The 21804-nt window shown below is 46.4% G+C and overlaps 1 protein-coding gene across 2 annotated transcripts in view; it reads right to left on the bottom strand.

Moving 5' to 3' along the window:
- Window positions 1-21804, bottom strand: part of LOC128691314 (DNA-dependent protein kinase catalytic subunit) — a 1096584-nt gene that overhangs the window by 445983 nt on the left and 628797 nt on the right. For both annotated transcript variants that reach the window (XM_070091676.1, XM_070091677.1), the window contains one exon: window positions 10703-10858. In XM_070091676.1, the coding sequence (XP_069947777.1) occupies window positions 10703-10858 (156 nt within the window). The remainder of the gene's footprint in view (window positions 1-10702; window positions 10859-21804) is intronic.

Raw genomic sequence — 21804 nt, 5'->3', positions numbered from 1 at the left:
AGGCATGCAGGGAGTGTAGCAGGCATGCAGGGAGTGTAGCAGACATGCAGAGAAAGTGGCAGGCATGAATGGAGTGTAGCAGGCAAGCAGGGAGTGTAGCAGGCATGCATGGAGTACAGTAGGAATGCAGGGAGTGCAGCAGGCATGCAGGGAGTGTAACTGACATGTAGGGTGTGTAGCAGGTATGCAAAGAGTGTGCTGATATGCAGGGAGTGTAGCAGGTATGCAGGGAGTGTAGCAGGCATGCAGGGAGTGTAGCAGACATGCAGGGAGTGCATCAAGCATGCAGGGAGTGTAGCAGGCATGCAAGGAGTGCAGTTCACATGCAGGGAGTGTAGCAGAAATGCAGAGAGTGTAGCAGGCATGCAGTGAGTGTAATAGACATGCAGGGAGTGTAGCAGGCATGCAGAGAGTGTATCAGGCATGCAAGGAATGAATCAGACATGCAGGGAGTGTAGCAGGTATGCAGGGAGTGTAGCTGACATGCTGGGTGTGCATCAGGCATGCAGGGAGTGTAGCAGACATGCAGGGAGTGTAGAAGGCATGCACTGGGTGTAGCAGGCATGCAGGGAGTGTTGCAGGGATGCAAGGAGTGTAGCAGGCATGCAGGGAGTGTAGCAGGCATACAGGGAGTGTAGCAGGCATGCAGGGAGTGTAGCAGGCATGCTAAGAGTGTAGCAGGCATGCAGGGAGTGTAGCAGGCACGCAGGGAGTGCAGCAGGAATGCAGGGAGTGCAGCAGGCATGCAGAGAGTGTAGCAGGCATGCATGGAGTGAGGCAGGCATGCAGGAAGTGTAGCAGGCATGCAGGGAGTACAGCAGGCACGCAGGGAGTGTAGCAGGCATGCAGGGAGTACAGCAGGCACGCATGGAGTGAGGCAGGCATGCAGGGAGTATAGCAGGCATGCAGGGAGTATAGCAGGCATGCAGGGAGTGAGGCAGGCATGCAGTGAGTGTAGCAGGCATGCATGGAGTGAGGCAGGCATGCAGGAAGTGTAGCAGGCTTGCAGGGAGTACAGCAGGCACGCAGGGAGTGTAGCAGGCATGCAGGGAGTATAGCAGGCATGCAGGGAGTGTAGCAGACATGCAGTGAGTGTAGCAGGCATGCAGGGAGTATAGCAGGCATGTAGGGAGTGTAGCAGACATGCAGTGAGTGTAGCAGGCATGCAGGGAGTATAGCAGGCATGTAGGGAGTGTAGCAGGCATGCAGGGAGTATAGCAGGCATGCAGGGAGTGTAGCTGGCATGCAGGGAGTGTAGCAGGCATGCAGGGAGTGTAGCAGGCATGCAGGGAGTATAGCAGGCATGCAGGGAGTATAGCAGGCATGCAGGGAGTGTAGCAGGCATGCAGTGAGTGTAGCAGGCATGCAGGGAGTATAGCAGGCATGCAGGGAGTGTATCAGGCATGCAAGGAGTGTATTATGCATGCTGGGAGTGTAGCAGACATGCAGGGAGTGTATAAGGCATGCAGAGACTGTGCAGGTATGGAGGGAGTGTAGCAGGTATGCAGGGAGTGTAGCAGGGATGCAGGAAGAATAGCAGGCATGCAAGGAGTGTATCAGGCATGCAAGGAGTGTATCAGGCATGCTGGGAGTGTAGCAGGCATGCAGGGAGTCTAGCAAGGATGCAGGGAGTATAGCAAGCATGCAGGGAGTGTAGCAGGGATGCAGGTAGAATAGCAGGCATGCAAGGAGTGTATTAGGCATGCAAGGAGTGTAGGAGGCATGCAGGGAGTGTAAGAGGCATGCAGGGAGTCTAGCAAGCATGCAGGGAGTATAGCAGGCATGCAGGGAGTATAGCAGGCATGCAGGGAGTGTAGCAGGCATGCAGGGAGTGTAATTGACATGTAGGGAGTGTAGAAGGCATGCAGAGAGGGCGCAGGTATGGAGGGAGTGTAGCAGGTATGGAGGGAGTGTAGCAGGCATGCAGGGAGTGTAGCAGGCATGCAGGGAGTGTAGCAGGCATGCAGGGAGTGTATTTGACATGCAGTGAGTGTAGCAGGCATGCAGAGAGTGTATTAGGCATGTAGGGAGTGTAGCAGACATACAGGGAGTGTAGCTGACATGCAGGGAGTGTAGCAGGCATGCAGGGAGTGGAATTGACATGCAGGGAGTGTAGCAGGCATGCAGAGAGTGTAGCAGGCATGCAGGGAATGAATCAGACATGCAGGAAGTGTAGAAGGCATGCAGGGAGTGTAGCAGGCATGCAGCGAGTGTAGCCGACATGCTGGGTGTGCATCAGGCATGCAGGGAGTCTAGCAGACATGTAGGGAGTGTAGAAGGCATGCACTGAGTGTAGCAGGCATGTAGGGAGTGTAGCAGGCATGTAGGGAGTGTAGCAGGCATGTAGGGAGTGTAGCAGGCATGTAGGGAGTGTAGCAGGCATGCATTAAGTGTAGCACGCATGGAGGGAGTATAGCTGATATGCAGAGAGTGTAGCAGGCATGCAGGGAGTGTAGCAGGCATGCAGGGAGTGTAGCAGGCATGCAGGGAGAGTAGCAGGCATGCAGGGAGTGTAGCATGCAGGGAGTGTAGCAGGCATGCAGGTGATGTAGCCGGCATGCAGGTGGTGTAGCAGGTATGCACATAGGGTAGCAGGCATGCAGGTGATGTAGCCGGCATGCAGGTGGTGTAGCAGGTATGCACATAGGGTAGCAGGCATGCAGGGCGTGTTGCAGAGATGCAAGGAGTGTAGCAGGCATACAGGGAGTGTAGCAGGCATAAAGGGAGTGTAGCAGGCATGCAAAGAGTGTAGCAGGCACGCAGGGAGTGCAGCAGGCATGCAGGGAGTGTAGCAGGCATGCAGAGAGTGTAGCAGGCATGCAGAAAGTGTAGCAGGCATGCAGGGAGTGTATCAGGCATGCAGGGAATGTAGCAGGCATGCAGGGAGTGTAGCAGGCATGCAGGGAGTGTAGCAGGCATGCAGGGAGTGTAGCAGGCATGCAGGGAGTGTAGCAGGAATACAGGTAATGTAGCAGGCATGCAGGGCGTGTAGCAGGCATGCAGGGCGTGTAGCAGGCATGCAGGGAGTGTAGCAGGAATACAGGTAATGTAGCAGGCATGCAGGTAGTGTAGCAGGCATGGAGGGAGTGAAGCAGGCATGCTGGGAGTGTAGCAGGCATGCAGGTAGTGTAGCAGGCATGCAGGTAGTGTAGCAGGCATGCAGGTAGTGTAGCAGGCATGTAGGTAGTGTAGCAGGCATGTAGAGAGTGTAGCAGGCATGCAGATAGTGTAGCAGGCATGCAGGTGGTGTAGCAGGCATGCAGGGAGTGTAGCAGGCATGTAGGTAATGTAGCAGGCATGCAGGTAGTGTAGCAGGCATGCAGGTAGTGTAGCAGGCATGTAGGTAGTGTAGCAGGCATGCAGAGAGTGTAGCAGGCATGCAGATAGTGTAGCAGGAATGCAGGTGGTGTAGCAGGCATGCAGGGAGTGTAGCAGGCATGTAGGTAATGTAGCAGGCATGCAGGTAGTGTACCAGGCATGCAGGGAGTGTAGAAGGCATGCAAGTAGTGTAGCAAGCATGGAGGTAGTGAAGCAGGCCTGGAGGGAGTGTAGCTGACATGCAGGGAGTGTAGCAGGCATGCAGGTAGTGTACCAGGCATGCAGGGAGTGTAGAAGGCATGCAAGTAGTGTAGCAAGCATGGAGGTAGTGAAGCAGGCATGGAGGGAGTGTAGCTGACATGCAGGGAGTGTAGCAGGCATGGAGTGTAGCAGGCATGGAGTGTAGCTGACATGCAGAGAGTGTAGCAGGCATGGAGGGAGTGTAGCTGACATGCAGGGAGTGTAGCAGGCATGCAGAGAGTGTAGCAGGCATGCAGGTAGTGTAGCAGGCATGGAGTAAGTGAAGCAGGCATGCAGGTGGTGTAGCAGACATGCTGGGAGTGTAGCAGGTATGCAGGGAGTGTAGCTGACATGCTGGGTGTGCATCAGGCATGCAGGGAGTGTAGCAGACATGCAGGGAGTGTAGAAGGAATGCACTGGGTGTAGCAGGCATGGAGGGAATGGTGCAGGCATGCAGGGAGTGTAGTAGGCATGCTGGGAGTGTAGCAGGCATGCAGGTAGTGTAGCAGGCATGTAGGTAGTGTAGCAGGCATGCAGAGAGTGTAGCAGGCATGTAAGTAGTGTACCAGACATGTAGGTAGTGTACCAGGCATGCAGGGAGTGTAGCAAGCATGTAGGTAGTGTAGCAGGCATGCAGAGAGTGTAGCAGGCATGTAAGTAGTGTAGCAGACATGTAGGTAGTGTAGCAGGCATGCAGAGAGTGTAGCAGGCATGTAAGTAGTGTAGCAGACATGTAGGTAGTGTACCAGGCATGCAGGGAGTGTAGTAGGCATGCTGGGAGTGTAGCAGGCATGCAGGTAGTGTAGCAGGCATGTAGGTAGTGTAGCAGGCATGCAGAGAGTGTAGCAGGCATGTAAGTAGTGTAGCAGACATGTAGGTAGTGTACCAGGCATGCAGGGAGTGTAGCAAGCATGCAAGTAGTGTAGCAAGCATGGAGGGAGTGTAGCAGGCATGGAGGGAGTGTAGCTGACATGCAGGGAGTGTAGCAGGCATGTAGGAAGAGTAGCTGACATGCAGAGAGTGTAGCATACATGCAGGGAGTGTAGCTGACATGCAGGGAGTGTAGTTGACATGCAGGGAGTGTAGCTGACATGCAGGGAGTGTAGCAGGCATGCAGGGAGTGTAGCAGGCACGCAGGGAGTGTAGCTGACATGCAGGGAGTGTAGCTGACATGCAGGGAGTGTAGCAGACATGCAGGGTGTGTAATTGACATGCAGGGAGTGTAGCAGACATGCAGAGTTTGTAGCAGGAATGCAGGGAGTGTAGCAGGCATGTAGGGAGTGTAGCAGGCATGTAGGGAGTGTAGCAGGCATGTAGGGAGTGCAGCAGGCATGCAGGGAGTGTAGCAGGCATGCAGGGAGTGTAGTTGACATGCAGGCAGTGTAGCAGACATGCAGAGAATGTATCAGGCATGTAGGGATTGTAGCAGACATACAGGGTGTGTAATTGACATGCAGGGAGTGTAGCAGACAAGCAGAGTTTGTAGCAGGCATGCAGGGAGTGTAGCAGGCATGCAGGGAGTGTAGAAGGCACGCAGGGAGTGTAGCAGGCAGGCAGGGAGTGTAGCAGGCAGGCAGGGAGTGTAGCAGGCATGCAGGGAGTGTAGCAGGTATACAGGGAGTGTAGCTGACACGCTGGGAGTATCAGGCATGTAGGGAGTGTAGCTGACATGCAGGGAGTGTAGAAGGCATGCAGGGAGAGTAGTAGTCATGGAGGGAGTGTAGCAGGCATGCATTAAGTGTAGCAGGATTGGAGGGAGTGGAGCTGACATGCAGTGAGTGTAGCAGGCATGCAAGGAGTGTAGCAGGCATAGAGGGAGTGTAGAAGGCATGCAGGGAGTGCAGCAGGCACGCAGGTGGTGTAACAGGTATGCAGGGAGGGTAGCAGGCATGCAGGGAGGGTAGCAGGCATGCAGGGAGTGTAGCTGACACGCTGGGTGTGTATCAGGCATGCAGGGAGTGTAACAGACATGCAAAAAGTGTAGCTGACATGCAGGGAGTGGAGCAGGCATGCAGGGAGTGTAGAAGGCATGCAGGGAGTGTAGTAGTCATGGACGGAGTGTAGCAGGCATGCATTAAGTGTAGCAGGATTGGAGGGAGTGGAGCTGACATGCAGTGAGTGTAGCAGGCATAGAGGGAGTGTAGCAGGCATAGAGGGAGTGTAGCAGGCATGCAGGGAGTGTAGCAGGCATAGAGGGAGTGTAGCAGGCATGCTGGGAGTGTAGCAGGCATGCAGGATGTGTAGCATGCAGGGAGTGTAGCAGGAATGCAGGTGGTGTAGCCGGCATGCAGGTGGTGTAGCAAGTATGCAAGGAGGGTAGCAGACATACAGGGAGTGTAGCTGACATGCAGAGAGTGTAGCTGACATGCAGGGAGTGTAGCAGGCAGGCAGGGAGTGTAGCAGGCAGGCACGGAGTGTAGCAGGCATGCAGGGAGTGTAGCAGGCATGCAGGGAGTGTTGCAGGCATGCAGGGAGTGTAGCAGACATGCAGGGAGTGTAGCAGACATGCAGGGAGTGTAGCAGGCATGCAGGGAGTGTAGAAGACATGCAGGGAGTGTAGTAGGCATGGAGGGAGTGTAGCAGGCATGCATTAAGTGTAGCAGGATTGGAGGGAGTGTAGCTGATATGCAGGGAGTGTAGCAGGCATGCAGGGAGTGTAGCAGGCATGGAGGGAGTGTAGCAGGCATGCAGGGAGTGTAGCAGGCATGGATGGAGTGTAGCAGGCATGCAGGGAGTGTAGCAGGCATGCAGGGAGTGTAGCAGGCATGCAGGTAGTGAAGCATGCAGGAAGTGTAGCAGGCATGTAGGTGGTGTAGTCGGCATGCAGGTGGTGTAGCAGGTATGCAGGTGGTGTAGCAGGCATGCAGGGAGTGTAGCAGGCATGCAGGGAGTGTAGCAGGCATGCAGGGGGTGTAGCAGGCATGCAGGGAGTGTAGCAGGCATGCAGGAAGTGTAGCAGGCATGCAGGTAGTGAAACAGGCATGCAGGGAGTGTAGCAGGCATGCAGGTAGTGCAGCAGGCATGCAGGTAATGTAGCAGGCATGCAGGTAGTGTAGCAGGCATGCAGGTAGTGTAGCAGGCATGCAGGTAGTGTAGCAGGCATGCAGGGAGTGTAGCAGGCATGCAGGTAGTGTAGCAGGCATGCAAGGAGTGTAGCAGGCATGCAGGGAGTGTAGCAGGCATGTAGGGAGTGTAGCCAACATGCAGGGAGTGTAGCAGGCATGCAGGTAGTGTAGCATGCAGGCAGGTAGTGTAGCAGGCAGGTAGTGTAGCATGCAGGTAGGTAGTGTAGCAGGCAGGTAGTGTAGCAGGCAGGTAGTGTAGCAGGCAGGTAGTGTAGCATGCAGGTAGGTAGTGTAGCAGGCAGGTAGTGTAGCAGGCAGGTAGTGTAGCAGGCAGGTAGTGTAGCAGGCAGGTAGTGTAGCATGCAGGCAGGTAGTGTAGCAGGCATGTAGGTAGTATAGCAGGCATGTAGGCAGTGTAGCAGGCATGCAGGTAGTGTAGAAGGCATGTGGGTAGTGTAGCAGGCAAGGCATGTAGGTAGTGTAGCAGGCATGTAGATAGTGTACCAGGCATGCAAGTAGTGTAGCAGGCATGGAGGGAGTGTAGAAGGCATGCAGGGAGTGTAGCTGACATGAAGGGAGTGTAGCTGACATGCAGGGAGTGTAGCAGGCATGGAGGGAGTGTAGCTGACATGCAGGGAGTGTAGCAGGCATGGAGGGAGTGTAGCTGACATGCAGGGAGTGTAGAAGGCATGCAGGGAGTGTAGCTGACATGCTGGGAGTGTAGCAGGCATGGAGGGAGTGTAGCTGACGTGTAGGGAGTGTAGCAGGCATGGAGGGAGTGTAGCTGACATGCAGGGAGTGTAGCTGACATGCAGGGAGTGTAGCAGGCATGGAGGGAGTGTAGAAGGCATGCAGGGGGTGTAGAAGGCATGCAGTGGGTGTAGCAGGCATGCAGGGAGTGTAGCAGGCATGCAGGGAGTGTAGCCAACATGCAGGGAGTGTAGGAGGCATGCAGGGAGTGTAGCAGGCATGCAGGGAGTGTAGCCAACATGCAGGGGGTGTAGCAGGCATGCAGGGAGTGTAGCAGACATGCAGGGAGTGTAGCCAACATGCAGGGAGTGTAGCAGGCATGCAGGGAGTGTAGCAGGCATGCAGGGGGTGTAGCAGGCATGCAGGGGGTGTAGCAGGCATGCAGGGAGTGTAGCAGGCATGCAGGGAGTGTAGCAGGCATGCAGGGAGTGTAGTAGGCATGCAGGGAGTATATCAGGCATGCAGGGAGTGTAGCAGGCATGCAGGGAGTGTAGCAGGCATGCAGGGAGTGTAGCAGGCACGCAGGTAGTGTAGCAGGCATGCAGGGAGTGTAGTAGGCATGCAGGGAGTATATCAGGCATGCAGGGAGTGTAGCAGGCATGCAGGGAGTGTAGCAGGCATGCAGGGAGTGTAGCAGGCATGCAGGGAGTGTAGCAGGCATGCAGGTAGTGTAGCAGGCATGCAGGGAGTGTAGCAGGCATGCAGGTAGTGTAGCAGGCATGCAGGTAGTGTAGCAGGCATGCAGGTAGTGTAGCAGGCATGCAGGGAGTGTAGCAGGCATGCAGGGAGTGTAGCAGGCATGCAGGGAGTGTAGTAGGCATGCAGGGAGTATATCAGGCATGCAGGGAGTGTAGCAGGCATGCAGGGAGTGTAGCAGGCATGCAGGGAGTGTAGCAGGCACGCAGGTAGTGTAGCTGCGAGTTTTTTCTTGAGTTTTATTGTGTTTCTTTCCTTCTTCTTCACAGGGTTGGCACTAGAATCTTTCTTTGGGCCCGCGGTGGATTATTCAGCAGTTACAAATAATAAAAACAATGGAATAATACAAAATGTATCACATGTACATGTTTAATCGTCCTCGCTGGCTTGTAAACAATAGCACACAGGCTGTACACGGAGTCACGGAGTGGCCAGGCCTGCTCATGCCGCACGGACATGTTCGGGATGAAAGCCCTTAACCGAGTTATTTGGCATTAGCTGAGCCAATATTTTTTCGCCAAAGCGAGCCATTATCCAATTTTGGCGCTAACCGATGACGTCTTTACCCGAGGGTCCACTGTAATATGAAAAATAGAAAAAAAAGTATATTGGCAACACTTCTGCAAGCGGCAGGACTGATGTTGCTCTCACGTGAGCATTCAGTGCCCACTTCTCGGCCTCATGTCTCTTTAAGTAGTGACCCTAATTTTTTTCATCCTATAACACTTAGAAAAATGTGCACTTAATTTTCATTAAAAAAAACTATTTTTTTATTTTTTTCAAAATATTCAGGGCACTGGGGTAGTGAACGTATATATATGTTTGGACCGTTTACGAGTTGAAGTCCTAGACAACATAACGACAGCCCCCTCAACAGAGTTGGCTAACACTACCACCCTTGCTTCAGAGAAGTATACCCCCATCCCTTGAGCACATACATTTAAACCTTAAATTGTTCCAGTTTTCAATGAATGGGATTGCAAGTTCTTTGCAGTCCCTGACTATCCAGCAATTTACACCAATGCCCAAGACATCCATTCATTCCCAATTTCCCTTCTAGTTAAAATGTTTCATGACAGGGGCTCCTTCCTTAGACCTAAATAAATCTATAACTTTTGGTTTTAGCACACTGTCTGTTTCCCACTGAAGAAGGGTGACCCAAAAAAGAAGAAACACTTTCATCATCACTCCTTCCATCACTGTCTTGCCAGATGTGTGCCGATACTACAGTTCAATTACTGCAATATATCTCCACCCCTCCTGTACTTATTTAGCAGTTCCTGTCCCTTGCCTTTTTTAACCCTTTGAGGGTCGACAGGCCCTCTCCGAAACTCGTTCTCAGGGTCGGCCAAATTTAAAAAAAAAAAAAATTATTTTCTCTTATGAAAAGATAGAGAATCTTTTCCCGATCATAAAGACACCAAAATTTTGAAATTTGATAGAAAACTTACGGAATTATGCTCTCGCAAAGTTAGCGGTCTCGGCGATGTTTACGCATCGGCGATTTTGCCTACTTTGAGCCCCATTTTCGCCCAATTTCACTGTACTAGTCGACAAAAAACATGAATATTTCGCTAGAACTCCATTTTTTCTATCGAATGGGTGCACGAAACCACTCATTTATGAAATTCAACTATCCAGTACAGTGATCAGAATTTAGCAATTTTGCCAATTTCACACAAATTTCAAAAGATGCCAATTTCCGAATAGGGTCCAGAATAAACAAGAAAGACATTCCTGGCACTAAAATGACATTTCCTCTAGTCATTAGTCATGTCTCAAGGGCCCCTCTTATATTCTTTTGCTTTCCACTTTGAATTTTTATTTTCACAAAAAATATAAGATTTACTGTTATGCAGACTACTGCATTAGTGTAAAAAATGGTATAAATATTATTGGTGCACTTGTGAAAGAATATTAGACTCACCAGTTGACGTGTATTGCACGCTTGGCACGATTTGTTTACTTTTGAAGTTTGGTAAAAATCGAACATTTCTGCTACTTTGAGCTCAATTTCAAGGCACCTTTCTTTGTAAAACCAGTCAAAATCATCTCAATTTCTGTAATATGTCTTCCATTCTATAAAATGAGACCAAGAAAACTAGAATACAACAATAAATACCATACGAAAATACACTGCAAAGTCGCTGATTTATTAAAAAAAAAATGGTAAAAATTTTTTTTTTCTCATTATGCACTGTGTGCAGCAGGATTTTTTTTAGACTGTGCACACTGACCACATAGACCCATTCTTTCATATGAAGGCCTACCAGCTTTCTCCCACTAGATTTGAGGCCGCTAGAATTTATGAGTACTAGTACGTCAAAAACCCCTACGCGTAAGACGTACTAGTACGACGAAAACCCTCAAAGGGTTAATATCATTTCCACCAGCATTGAGGCAGATAATGAACTTGTTCCCATCGCCTGTCAAGATATTATCCAGCCTGTTGACTAAGTTACTAACCCAAGCTCCAGAGAAACAAACCCTCTGTTTCACCTTCCTATCTCTGTTACTGAAGGCATGGTCAAAATATTTTACCTTTGAGTCACCAACCACAAGGATGTTTCTCTTTCTATGGGTCATACTACCTTAAGTGGACAATAGCCAATGTAGTGAAAATAAAAACATACCTGAGTTGCTGTTTTACACAGGAGACATCAGTGATCATAGAATAGACAAGTTTAAGTGTTTCCAGTTGTCTGGAGCATACTTGTCTCTTGATATATTTTTCAAGGGATTCAACCAGAGAATCTTCATAACGGTGCTTCTCCTCACGGCAGAACAGTCTGAAGACAAAATATATTAAATCAAAATTATATAAAATCATAATAAAATATATAGAAATTTGTGTAACCAACTAAACAATGTCTAACAGGCAGATTTAGGATAAAAATAATGTCCTTCCTTCAAGGAAAAATGAAAGACAACTTAGCTGTCCTCCTAAAGAAAGATACAGTTCTGAAATATGTCACACATCAGACAGTGATTATGTATGAGTAATGGTGAGTGTTGAATGATCAAAGTTTTTTTTCTTTCTTTTTGGGTTTTTCTTTCTTTTTGGGGCACCCTGCCTCGGTGGGAAACAGCCATGTTAAAAAAAAAAAAAAAAATCACCCGAGACTCCCAGAGTGCACCAAATCCACGTATAAGCAGCAGCACACAGCTGTGGAAGGAAGGAGAAACCAAGGGTTCTCCAGGGTCCTCAATGTACAAATACATCTGTGATTTGAATTTAAATACAATTTCCTACTCTAGACCCCACTTGAAAACATACCATTGTTGACCTAAGGTGGAATGAAGGTGGGCATATTCTGTGACAGGAACCCGTGGATGAGTGAGGACAATTTTGCTGGGCATCAAATGAATTGAGATGGAATAATGCATAAGAGGTGCTCTATATTTGGCCAGGAGATAATCCCACATCAGGATGCATTAAGATAAACTGATGGCATTCTGAAATGCAAGACAATACTGGCACTGCATTGCAATTTATGTGTCAGCAGGCCAGCATACAAGCATAATTATATACACTGTGGCCAACCCCATATTCGCTGGGCAACCCCTTTCACTGTAGGTCCTGTAATATTACAGTTTGCAAGCCAGTGTCAGTCCTGTAATATTACGCCAAAATTCCAGCGGCTTCCAATCTTGCAGAAGAAAGATGGTAGGCCTACATATGAGAAAATGGGTATGAGTTGTCAGTGTGTGCAGTATGAAAAAATCCTGCAACACACAGTGCATGAGAAAAAAACTCCGATCGTGGTTTTGGTTTAAAATACCGAATTTGCGGTATATTTTCATGTGGTATTTATGGCTGTATCGCATTTTCTTGGTCTCATTTTATAGAATGGAAGACATATTACAGAAATAGAGATGATTCTGAATGGTTTATGAACTAAACGTGCCTTGAAATTGAGCTCAAGGTAGCGGAAATATTAAATTTTTACCGAAAATCAAGAGTAAGCAAATCAAGTTATGCGTCCAACACACATCAACTGGTGGGTCTAATATGCTTTCATAAATGTGCTGATATTATTTATACTACTTTTACAATAATACAGTAGTCTGCATAACAGTAAATCTTCTAGTTTTTGTGTGAATAAAAATTCAAAATAGAAAGCAAGTGTAATGTAAGAGGCGCCTAGAGATGTTGACTAATTGTAATGCCGAGATGTGGCTTTGTAAAATATAATTTTTATATTGGTTCATCTATCTAATATTACATTGCGATTACCATCATTAGCTAAAACGAGAGTAATCACCTTTATAGTATTAAATATTCATTTTCATCTATCCCATTTTCATTATTTGTATACATTTATATGATGAATTATTCTGGTAAGGAAATGGATCGTTCACCATGGGTAACGACCAATTTATGTTTGTGTGGTCTCACCTCTGCACTACTTGCCTGACGCAAGCTGACGTCAGGGGTGAGTGGTTAGGTAGTACTTCACCTCTCTCAGTCTGGAGAAGGTCCTCTCTACTTGCTCGTACTTTGACTGGAAAGTTATCCAGCAGTATAGCATTTCTCTCTGTCTCTAGAGAGTAGAGTATCTGTGAAACCCACACCAAGTAAAATCTCTTCATTGTTTAACCCTTTGACTGTCGAAAGGCCCAATCCTAAAGTGTCTCCTGGTGTCGCAAAATATTTGAAAAAAAAAAAATTATTTTTTCTTATTAAAATGTTAAGATTATTTTTCTGATTGTTTTAGTCCCCAAAAAAAAAAATTTTCCCATCAGTACTTACCGAGATATGGAGTCCTGAAGTTTGCTGAAATTTATCTGAGAGCGGTAACAGCGGCGACTGCCGCTCACCCGGTAAACTTTGATTTACTTGTATTCGATGGTTTCTTGTTTTTTTCACTATTTTATTTTTTCACATAACTTTTGTGGCCTGTGAGACCAAATTATTGTGCAATGTTCAAATATACACTCGTTAAATGTAACACAATTATAGCAAAAACACTCGTATCATTATAATGTTGCTAAAACTTGTTTGCACAAACAAACAATGTAAACAAATGTTTATTACGATTGTTCTATAATATATATACATATGTACAATCACTGGACACTTTTCTATAACAGCTGCAGCTTGTGGAATTCTTTGAAACATGGGTATAAGCACAATGGTGTCTTACACTCCTCACACATAAAATGAGTGTCTCTGCATTTTTGTGGGCGTTTTATGGTATGTCCACAGACAAAACACCTCTTCTGAGCATTTTTCTTGGCAGTAGTAGCAGGCAGTGGTATAGGGTAGTGATCACCAGGCCTCAGACGAGAGGACATGTGTTGATAATTTCGTGGACGCTGGTCTATTGCAGGTGTTGTTTCTTGGTACTTGAATATTATTTGTCTGATGACTGACAAACAAAATTCACCATATTTTGGTTTCTTCTTGGTCTTCAACTTATACATATTATAAGCATTCAGCATGGAAATGTCAAGAAGATGGAAAAACAGTTTTATGTACCACTTATAACTCTTGCGAACACAGTCAGCAAACCCAATCTGCATGTCACATTTGTCCATTAAGCGCATAATGAGGTTGTAATCCATCACAGCTGCAGGTTTTACAATGGGTTCATTGGTCTCTCTATTCTGCTTGCCAATGTTTACCATTTCGTGTCGGTGAACTGATGTCAGCAGTGTGACATCACGTTTGTCATGCCACCGAAATGCCATGATGCCATTGGCAGCAAACACCTGCACTTCACCTCTACGACTGCCAGCATCGAACCTAGGCATATGTTTACTATTTCCACGCACTGTGCCACACACATCTGTCATGTTCACTCGCAAGAAATCACTAAGTATAGGGCTTGTGTACCAGTTGTCAGTATATAAAATATGCTCCTTACCAAGATATGGCTCCATCATTGTTCTAACGACATCACCAGAGATACCCAGTAACTTTCTGGTATCTTCCAATGTTTTACCGCAAGTGTACACAATTATATCCAAAACCAGACCAGTTTTGCAATCACACAGAACAAATAACTTTATACCAAAGCGTTTCCTCTTGCTTGGTATATACTGCTTGAATGAGAGTCTTCCTTTGAACAAAATCAAAGACTCATCAATAACAAGCTTCCTAAAGGGATAAAAATACATACAGCACTTTTGTTTCAGGTACATAAACACACGTCTGATCTTATATAACCTGTCACTTCTGTCAGGCCTGGTTTTGTCTGAAAATACGTAACAGTAACACAAATCTATTCACTGGTATAATGTCACTGAAAGCAGGGGTTGAAATCAGGCGGTCTGTCGCCCAGTATGTGTTGACACTATGCTTATACACATGTGGCATAAGCATTATTGTGGCAAAGAACAGATACATCTCTGCCACAGTTGTGTCCTTCCACTGGTGTAGGCGTGATCTTGGTGACAGAATAGTGTTTGCCATGGTGTACTCATAGTATGTATTGCTTTCCCTGACAATTATGTCCATCAGGGGTTCATCAAAGAATAACTGAAAGCATTCCAGTTCAGTGGGATTGTTCCCAAGTGTACATGATGGCCATATTCCACTTTGTCCTCCATCAAAGTCATGGGGATTGGGAACAAACTCGTCATCTTGCTGCCAATCCCAGATGCGGTCAGCTGGTGCATTCTGGATATTGTAATGTGGTTGTGGTTGTGCAGGCTGTGGTTGTGGTTGTTGTGGGAGTGTGGGGTCGGGTGAGGCTGGTTGTAGTTGTGCAGAGTCAGCAGCGCGGGTAGTAGCATGGCCTGCTGCTGGTGTCACATGACTCATGCCACCATCACTATCACCACCACCGCCTGCTGCCTCACTTGCATCATTGATACCCATCGTAACAATATCGTCATCTTCACTATCAGGACGTGGTGTAGGGCCACGGGATGTGCTCCGAGATGTACTCCTTCCTCTTGGAAGAGCATATGGCACACTACCAGACTGCATGCGACGTCGTATATACTGCCGCTTCACTGGGGAATATTCACCCTCACAACTAGAAGTGCTTTCAATAACCTTGAAATCACTATCACTATCACTTTCACTGCTCACATCTGAGTCTTGTACACGGGCAAATAGTTTCCTCTTTCGTCCTGGTACAGGTGAACATGAACGAGCCGGCCCAGCACCAGAGGTGGAAGGTTGTGGGTCATCTGGGTTTTCATCACTAATTATGTTATCCTGGGCACTTTTTTCGGTCACACCCGCTTCAAAACCAGGGAATTCACTTTCACTGACACTTTCATCACTGTTTGAGCTATCACTTGGGAACAAAAGACCTCCAATCCACCGACGAGTGAGGAACTTCTTACCGCGAGGCATGGTGAAAATGGACTACCAAGATGGCATTCCCACAATGCACCGCTGAGTCCCTGAGTTTTTTCACAGGGTGCACACCGACCACTGAGACCCATTCTCTCTCGTGCAGGCCTACCAGCCCTCTCCCGCTTGATTTGAAGCCGCTAGAATTTATGCGTATAGATACGTCAAACAAGGTATCTCCCATGACGTATATATACAACCGCGACAGTCAAGGGGTTAAAGAGATGTCTTTTATTAAGCTTGGATTGTCTCTGGTTAGTGAGACCATTTAACTTTATTAAATTCATATGTAATTACTCATTCAGTCAGAATGGAGGTAATTGTAAGTGGTATATAAGCCTGTCAAGTGTTAATTCTATATTACAAGTAAAGATACCATTTTAAAACACCTTACAGAATACAGTGGTCCCTCAATTATTGTCCTTAATCCGTTCCTGGAAGTGGGACTATTATCGAAATAGACAATTTTCGAATCAATTTTCCCCATAAGAAATAATGTAAATCCAATTAATTCGTTCCAGACACCCAGAAGTATCAACAACAATTTTTTTTTTTTACCTAAAAGATAGATTTACATGCACAAAAGAATGAACATTCAACATGACAGTTACCTTTATTGAAGGTTGTTGTTGATGAATGGAAGACATGGAGGAGGAGAGAGGGAAGAGAGGTTATTGTTTGGAAGGGGAATCCCCCTCCATAAGGACTCTAGATCACTTCAGGGGTCACTTCCCTAGCATAAATATAGATTTGCATGCAGAAAAGAATGCCAAATAAATGTAAAGCACTAATAAAATGTATAAATGAACATTGGTAATAGGGGTAGTTGATGAGTGGAACGGTCTGCCTAGTAGGGTGATCAAAGCTAAAACATTGAGTAGTTTCAAATTTAGGTTGGATAAATACATGAGTGAGAGGGGTTGGATTTGAGTCTGACTTGCACCTGAGCTTATTGCTTGGGTAGCATTTGTTCTGTTAGTGGGTTGGATTTGTGAAGGACCGGCTTAGTATGGGCCAGCAGGCTTATTGCAGTGTTTCTCCTTTCTTATGTTCTTATTGAAGTCTTGTTTGTGCGAGGGAGGGATGGTAAGTTTATTGTTGGAGAATATAACACTAATATCAACTCTATGGCTTATTTATCTATCACAATTCAACTAATATGACATAATAAACAATATTAATAACATAGAAACATGGAATATACTCTAGAATGAATAAAATATGTCATTATGTATGTCACAAGAGGTGTTGTGTTGTGTTGTTGTTGGGTATATAAGGGCCACTGAGAGTAAGCCGTCCATAATGGTGGTGAAGCAGCAGCTGAGGCGGTGGTGTTTTCTGTAGCCCTATATAACTCCAACATTAGAGGAGCTGGTAGAATCGCTGAATCACTAAAGAAGGAACCCTCTACCACCATCACTACGACCTTCTACCACCATCAACCACTATCACAACTGCTTCCACTCTACCACCACCATCTTTGTATTTTTCTACAAACTTTTTCATAAATTATATGTGTTTTTCACATTCTTTACCAAAGGGCTGGCACTAGAAGCTTTCTTTGGAGCCAAGGTAGCTTATTTAGCACTTGCAAGCACTAAAATCAATGGAATATTATGAAATATTTCGTAGGAGCAAGTGAGGGGACCATCACTCACTGGTAAACAATGGCACACTGGCTGGGAAGACAGGCCCAGGCGGCTCAGAGTGTGAGTACGCGTCCCAGACGCAGGATGAATAGCGAGTTAATGGACCATTTGCGAGCGAATGTTTAGACGAAATAATGGGACTATTTCCGAAATGGACGAATTTCAGCCCGGACGATTATTGAGGGAGCACTGTATTACGTAAATTATGTTACATTATAAACAAGTTTTAATGCAGTCTTTTCATTACCCCATCATATAAATCCTTATTATGATTTTCCAAGAGTATATTCGATATTAAGCATCTAATATACTCAGGCCAAATATATTACAAATTCTAAAGTCAATCGTAATACCAATGAACAGAGAAAATGTTACTTTAGTGCTAGGAATGTCTGTATTGTTAATTCTGAACCCTATTTTGAAATTGGCCTTACTTGAATTGAGTATGAAATTGGCCAAATTACCAATTTCTTATCACTTTACTGGGTAACTGAAATTGGCAAATGGGCGGTTTCTTGTGCTCATTCGATAGAACAAATGGAGTTCTAGTGAAAAAGCTATGAGTTTGGTTGACTGGAACAATGGAATTGACCTAAAATAGGGCTCAAATTGGGCAAAATCGCCGATGCATAAATATTGTCGAGATCGCTAACTTCGCGAGAGCATAATTCAGCAAGTTTCCATCAAATTTCATACTTTTGGTGTCGTTACCATCGGGAAAAGATTTTCTATCATTTCATAAAAAAAAAATTTTTGTTTTAAATTCTTCGACACTGAGAGCAAGTTTGTGAGCAGGGGTCTCAACAGTGAATGGGTTACCACTTAGATGGTTTCACAATGATAAGCCCAGAGATTGATACTAAGTGAAACATCCCAAGTTTGTCCTTAATTGCATGGTGACCCAAGTATTCTGACTGGGAAAAGTGGCTGCTGTTCCAATTAACCCTTTGACTGTTTTGGTCATATATATACGTCTTACGAGCCAATGATTTTGACGTAATAATATGCCAAAATTCTAGCAACTTCAAATCAAGCAGGAGAAAGGGTGTCTCTGGTCAGTGTGTAGAAAAAAAAATTTGGAGAGCCAGTGGTGCATTGTGGGAATGCCATTTCAGTAGTCCTTGTTCAGCATGCCTAGCAGTAAGAAATATCTGACTCCCTGGTGAATCTGGGACTCTTCTCTTCCCAAGTCATTGCTCTAACACAGATGGAAGTGCCAGGGAAGATGAATTTCATGGTTCTGCATAGTCTGTGACAAAAAGCAATGCCCAGGATACCAGAAGAAATAAAGAAAGAAAAAGGAAGGAAGGAAGGAAGGAAGGAAGGAAGGAAGGAAGGAAGGAAGGAAGGAAGGAAGGAAGGAAGGTAGGTAGGTAGGTAGGTAGGTAGGTAGGTAGGTAGGTAGGTAGGTAGGTAGGTAGGTAGGTTAGGTAGGTTAGGTAGGTAGGTTAGGTAGGTAGGTTAGGTAGGTAGGTTAGGTAGGTAGGTTAGGTAGGTAGGTTAGGTAGGTAGGGTAGGTTAGGTAGGTAGGTTAGGTAGGTAGGTAGGTTAGGTAGGTAGGTTAGGTAGGTAGGTAGGTAGGTAGGTTAGGTAGGTAGGTTAGGTAGGTAGGTTAGGTAGGTAGGTTAGGTAGGTAGGTTAGGTAGGTAGGTTAGGTAGGTAGGTTAGGTAGGTAGGTTAGGTAGGTAGGTTAGGTAAGTAGGTAGGTTAGGTAGGTAGGTTAGGTAGGTAGGTTAGGTAGGTAGGTTAGGTAGGTAGGTTAGGTAGGTAGGTTAGGTAGGTAGGTTAGGTAGGTAGGTTAGGTAGGTAGGTAGGTAGGTTAGGTAGGTAGGTAGGTTAGGTAGGTAGGTAGGTTAGGTAGGTAGGTAGGTTAGGTAGGTAGGTAGGTAGGTTAGGTAGGTAGGTAGGTTAGGTAGGTAGGTAGGTAGGTTAGGTAGGTAGGTAGGTAGGTAGGTTAGGTAGGTAGGTAGGTAGGTTAGGTAGGTAGGTAGGTAGGTTAGGTAGGTAGGTAGGTTAGGTAGGTAGGTAGGTTAGGTAGGTAGGTAGGTTAGGTAGGTAGGTTAGGTAGGTAGGTTAGGTAGGTAGGTTAGGTAGGTAGGTTAGGTAGGTAGGTAGGTTAGGTAGGTAGGTTAGGTAGGTAGGTTAGGTAGGTAGGTTAGGTAGGTAGGTTAGGTAGGTAGGTAGGTAGGTAGGTAGGTTAGGTAGGTAGGTTAGGTAGGTAGGTAGGTAGGTAGGTAGGTAGGTAGGTAGGTAGGTAGGTTAGGTAGGTAGGTTAGGTAGGTAGGTTAGGTAGGTAGGTTAGGTAGGTAGGTTAGGTAGGTAGGTTAGGTAGGTAGGTTAGGTAGGTAGGTTAGGTAGGTAGGTTAGGTAGGTAGGTAGGTTAGGTAGGTAGGTTAGGTAGGTAGGTTAGGTAGGTAGGTTAGGTAGGTAGGTTAGGTAGGAATGATGACACACGACCATTTACCTAGGACAACTATATAACACAACTGCCTGCTACTACTCTTCAGAAAACTACTCAGACTAAGTGTTTTGTCTGTGCACATACAAAAAAAAAAAAGGCCCCCCAAAAAGCAGACACTCGTTTTATGTGTGAGAGTGTAAAACACCACTGTGTATGACACCATGTTTTATGTGTGAGGAGTGTAAAACACCACTGTGTATGACACCATGTTTTATGTGTGAGGAGTGTAAAACACCACTGTGTATGACACCATGTTTTATGTGTGAGAGTGTAAAACACCACTGTGTATGACACCATGTTTTATGTGTGAGGAGTTTACCTGGAGTTTACCTGGAGAGAGTTTCGGGGGTCAACGCCCCCGCGGCCCGGTCTGTGACCAGGCCTCCTGGTGGATCAGCGCCTGATCAACCAGGCTGTTGCTGCTGGCTGCACGCAAACCAACGTACGAGCCACAGCCCGGCTGATCAGGAACTGACTTTAGGTGCTTGTCCAGTGCCAGCTTGAAGACTGCCAGGGGTCTGTTGGTAATCCCCCTTATGTGTGCTGGGAGGCAGTTGAACAGTCTCGGGCCCCTGACACTTATTGTATGGTCTCTTAACGTGCTAGTGACACCCCTGCTTTTCATTGGGGGGATGGTGCATCGTCTGCCAAGTCTTTTGCTTTCGTAGTGAGTGATTTTCGTGTGCAAGTTCGGTACTAGTCCCTCTAGGATTTTCCAGGTGTATATAATCATGTATCTCTCCCTCCTGCGTTCCAGGGAATACAGGTTTAGAAACCTCAAGCGCTCCCAGTAATTGAGGTGTTTTATCTCCGTTATGCGCGCCGTGAAAGTTCTCTGTACATTTTCTAGGTCGGCAATTTCACCTGCCTTGAAAGGTGCTGTTAGAGTGCAGCAATATTCCAGCCTAGATAGAACAAGTGACCTGAAGAGTGTCATCATGGGCTTGGCCTCCCTAGTTTTGAAGGTTCTCATTATCCATCCTGTCATTTTTCTAGCAGATGCGATTGATACAATGTTATGGTCCTTGAAGGTGAGATCCTCCGACATAATCACTCCCAGGTCTTTGACGTTGGTGTTTCGCTCTATTTTGTGGCCAGAATTTGTTTTGTACTCTGATGAAGATTTAATTTCCTCATGTTTACCATATCTGAGTAATTGAAATTTCTCATCGTTGAACTTCATATTGTTTTCTGCAGCCCACTGAAAGATTTGGTTGATGTCCGCCTGGAGCCTTGCAGTGTCTGCAATGGAAGACACTGTCATGCAGATTCGGGTGTCATCTGCAAAGGAAGACACGGTGCTGTGGCTGACATCCTTGTCTATGTCGGATATGAGGATGAGGAACAAGATGGGAGCTAGTACTGTGCCTTGTGGAACAGAGCTTTTCACCGTAGCTGCCTCGGACTTTACTCTGTTGACGACTACTCTCTGTGTTCTGTTAGTGAGGAAATTATAGATCCATCGACCAACTTTTCCTGTTATTCCTTTAGCGCGCATTTTGTGCGCTATTACGCCATGGTCACACTTGTCGAAGGCTTTTGCAAAGTCTGTATATATTACATCTGCATTCTTTTTGTCTTCTAGTGCATTTAGGACCTTGTCGTAGTGATCCAGTAGTTGAGACAGACAGGAGCGACCTGTTCTAAACCCATGTTGCCCTGGGTTGTGTAACTGATGGGTTTCTAGATGGGTGGTGATCTTGCTTCTTAGGACCCTTTCAAAGATTTTTATGATATGGGATGTTAGTGCTATTGGTCTGTAGTTCTTTGCTGTTGCTTTACTGCCCCCTTTGTGGAGTGGGGCTATGTCTGTTGTTTTTAGTAACTGAGGGACGACCCCCGTGTCCATGCTCCCTCTCCATAGGATGGAAAAGGCTCGTGATAGGGGCTTCTTGCAGTTCTTGATGAACACAGAGTTCCATGAGTCTGGCCCTGGGGCAGAGTGCATGGGCATGTCATTTATCGCCTGTTCGAAGTCATTTGGCGTCAGGATAACATCGGATAGGCTTGTGTTAATCAAATTTTGTGGCTCTCTCATAAAAAATTCATTTTGATCTTCGACTCTCAGTCTGGTTAGCGGCTTGCTAAAAACTGAGTCATATTGGGACTTGAGTAGCTCACTCATTTCCTTGCTGTCATCTGTGTAGGACCCATCTTGTTTAAGTAGGGGCCCAATACTGGACGTTGTTCTCGATTTTGATTTGGCATAGGAGAAGAAATACTTTGGGTTTCTTTCGATTTCATTTATGGCTTTTAGTTCTTCCCGCGATTCCTGACTCCTAAAGGATTCTTTTAGCTTAAGTTCGATGCTTG

Source organism: Cherax quadricarinatus, chromosome 36, assembly GCF_038502225.1.
Source record: "Cherax quadricarinatus isolate ZL_2023a chromosome 36, ASM3850222v1, whole genome shotgun sequence".
NCBI classification, from domain to species: domain Eukaryota; kingdom Metazoa; phylum Arthropoda; class Malacostraca; order Decapoda; family Parastacidae; genus Cherax; species Cherax quadricarinatus.
The sequence above is the reverse complement of the archived record's forward strand: the minus strand, read 5'-3'. Positions and strand labels throughout refer to the sequence as shown.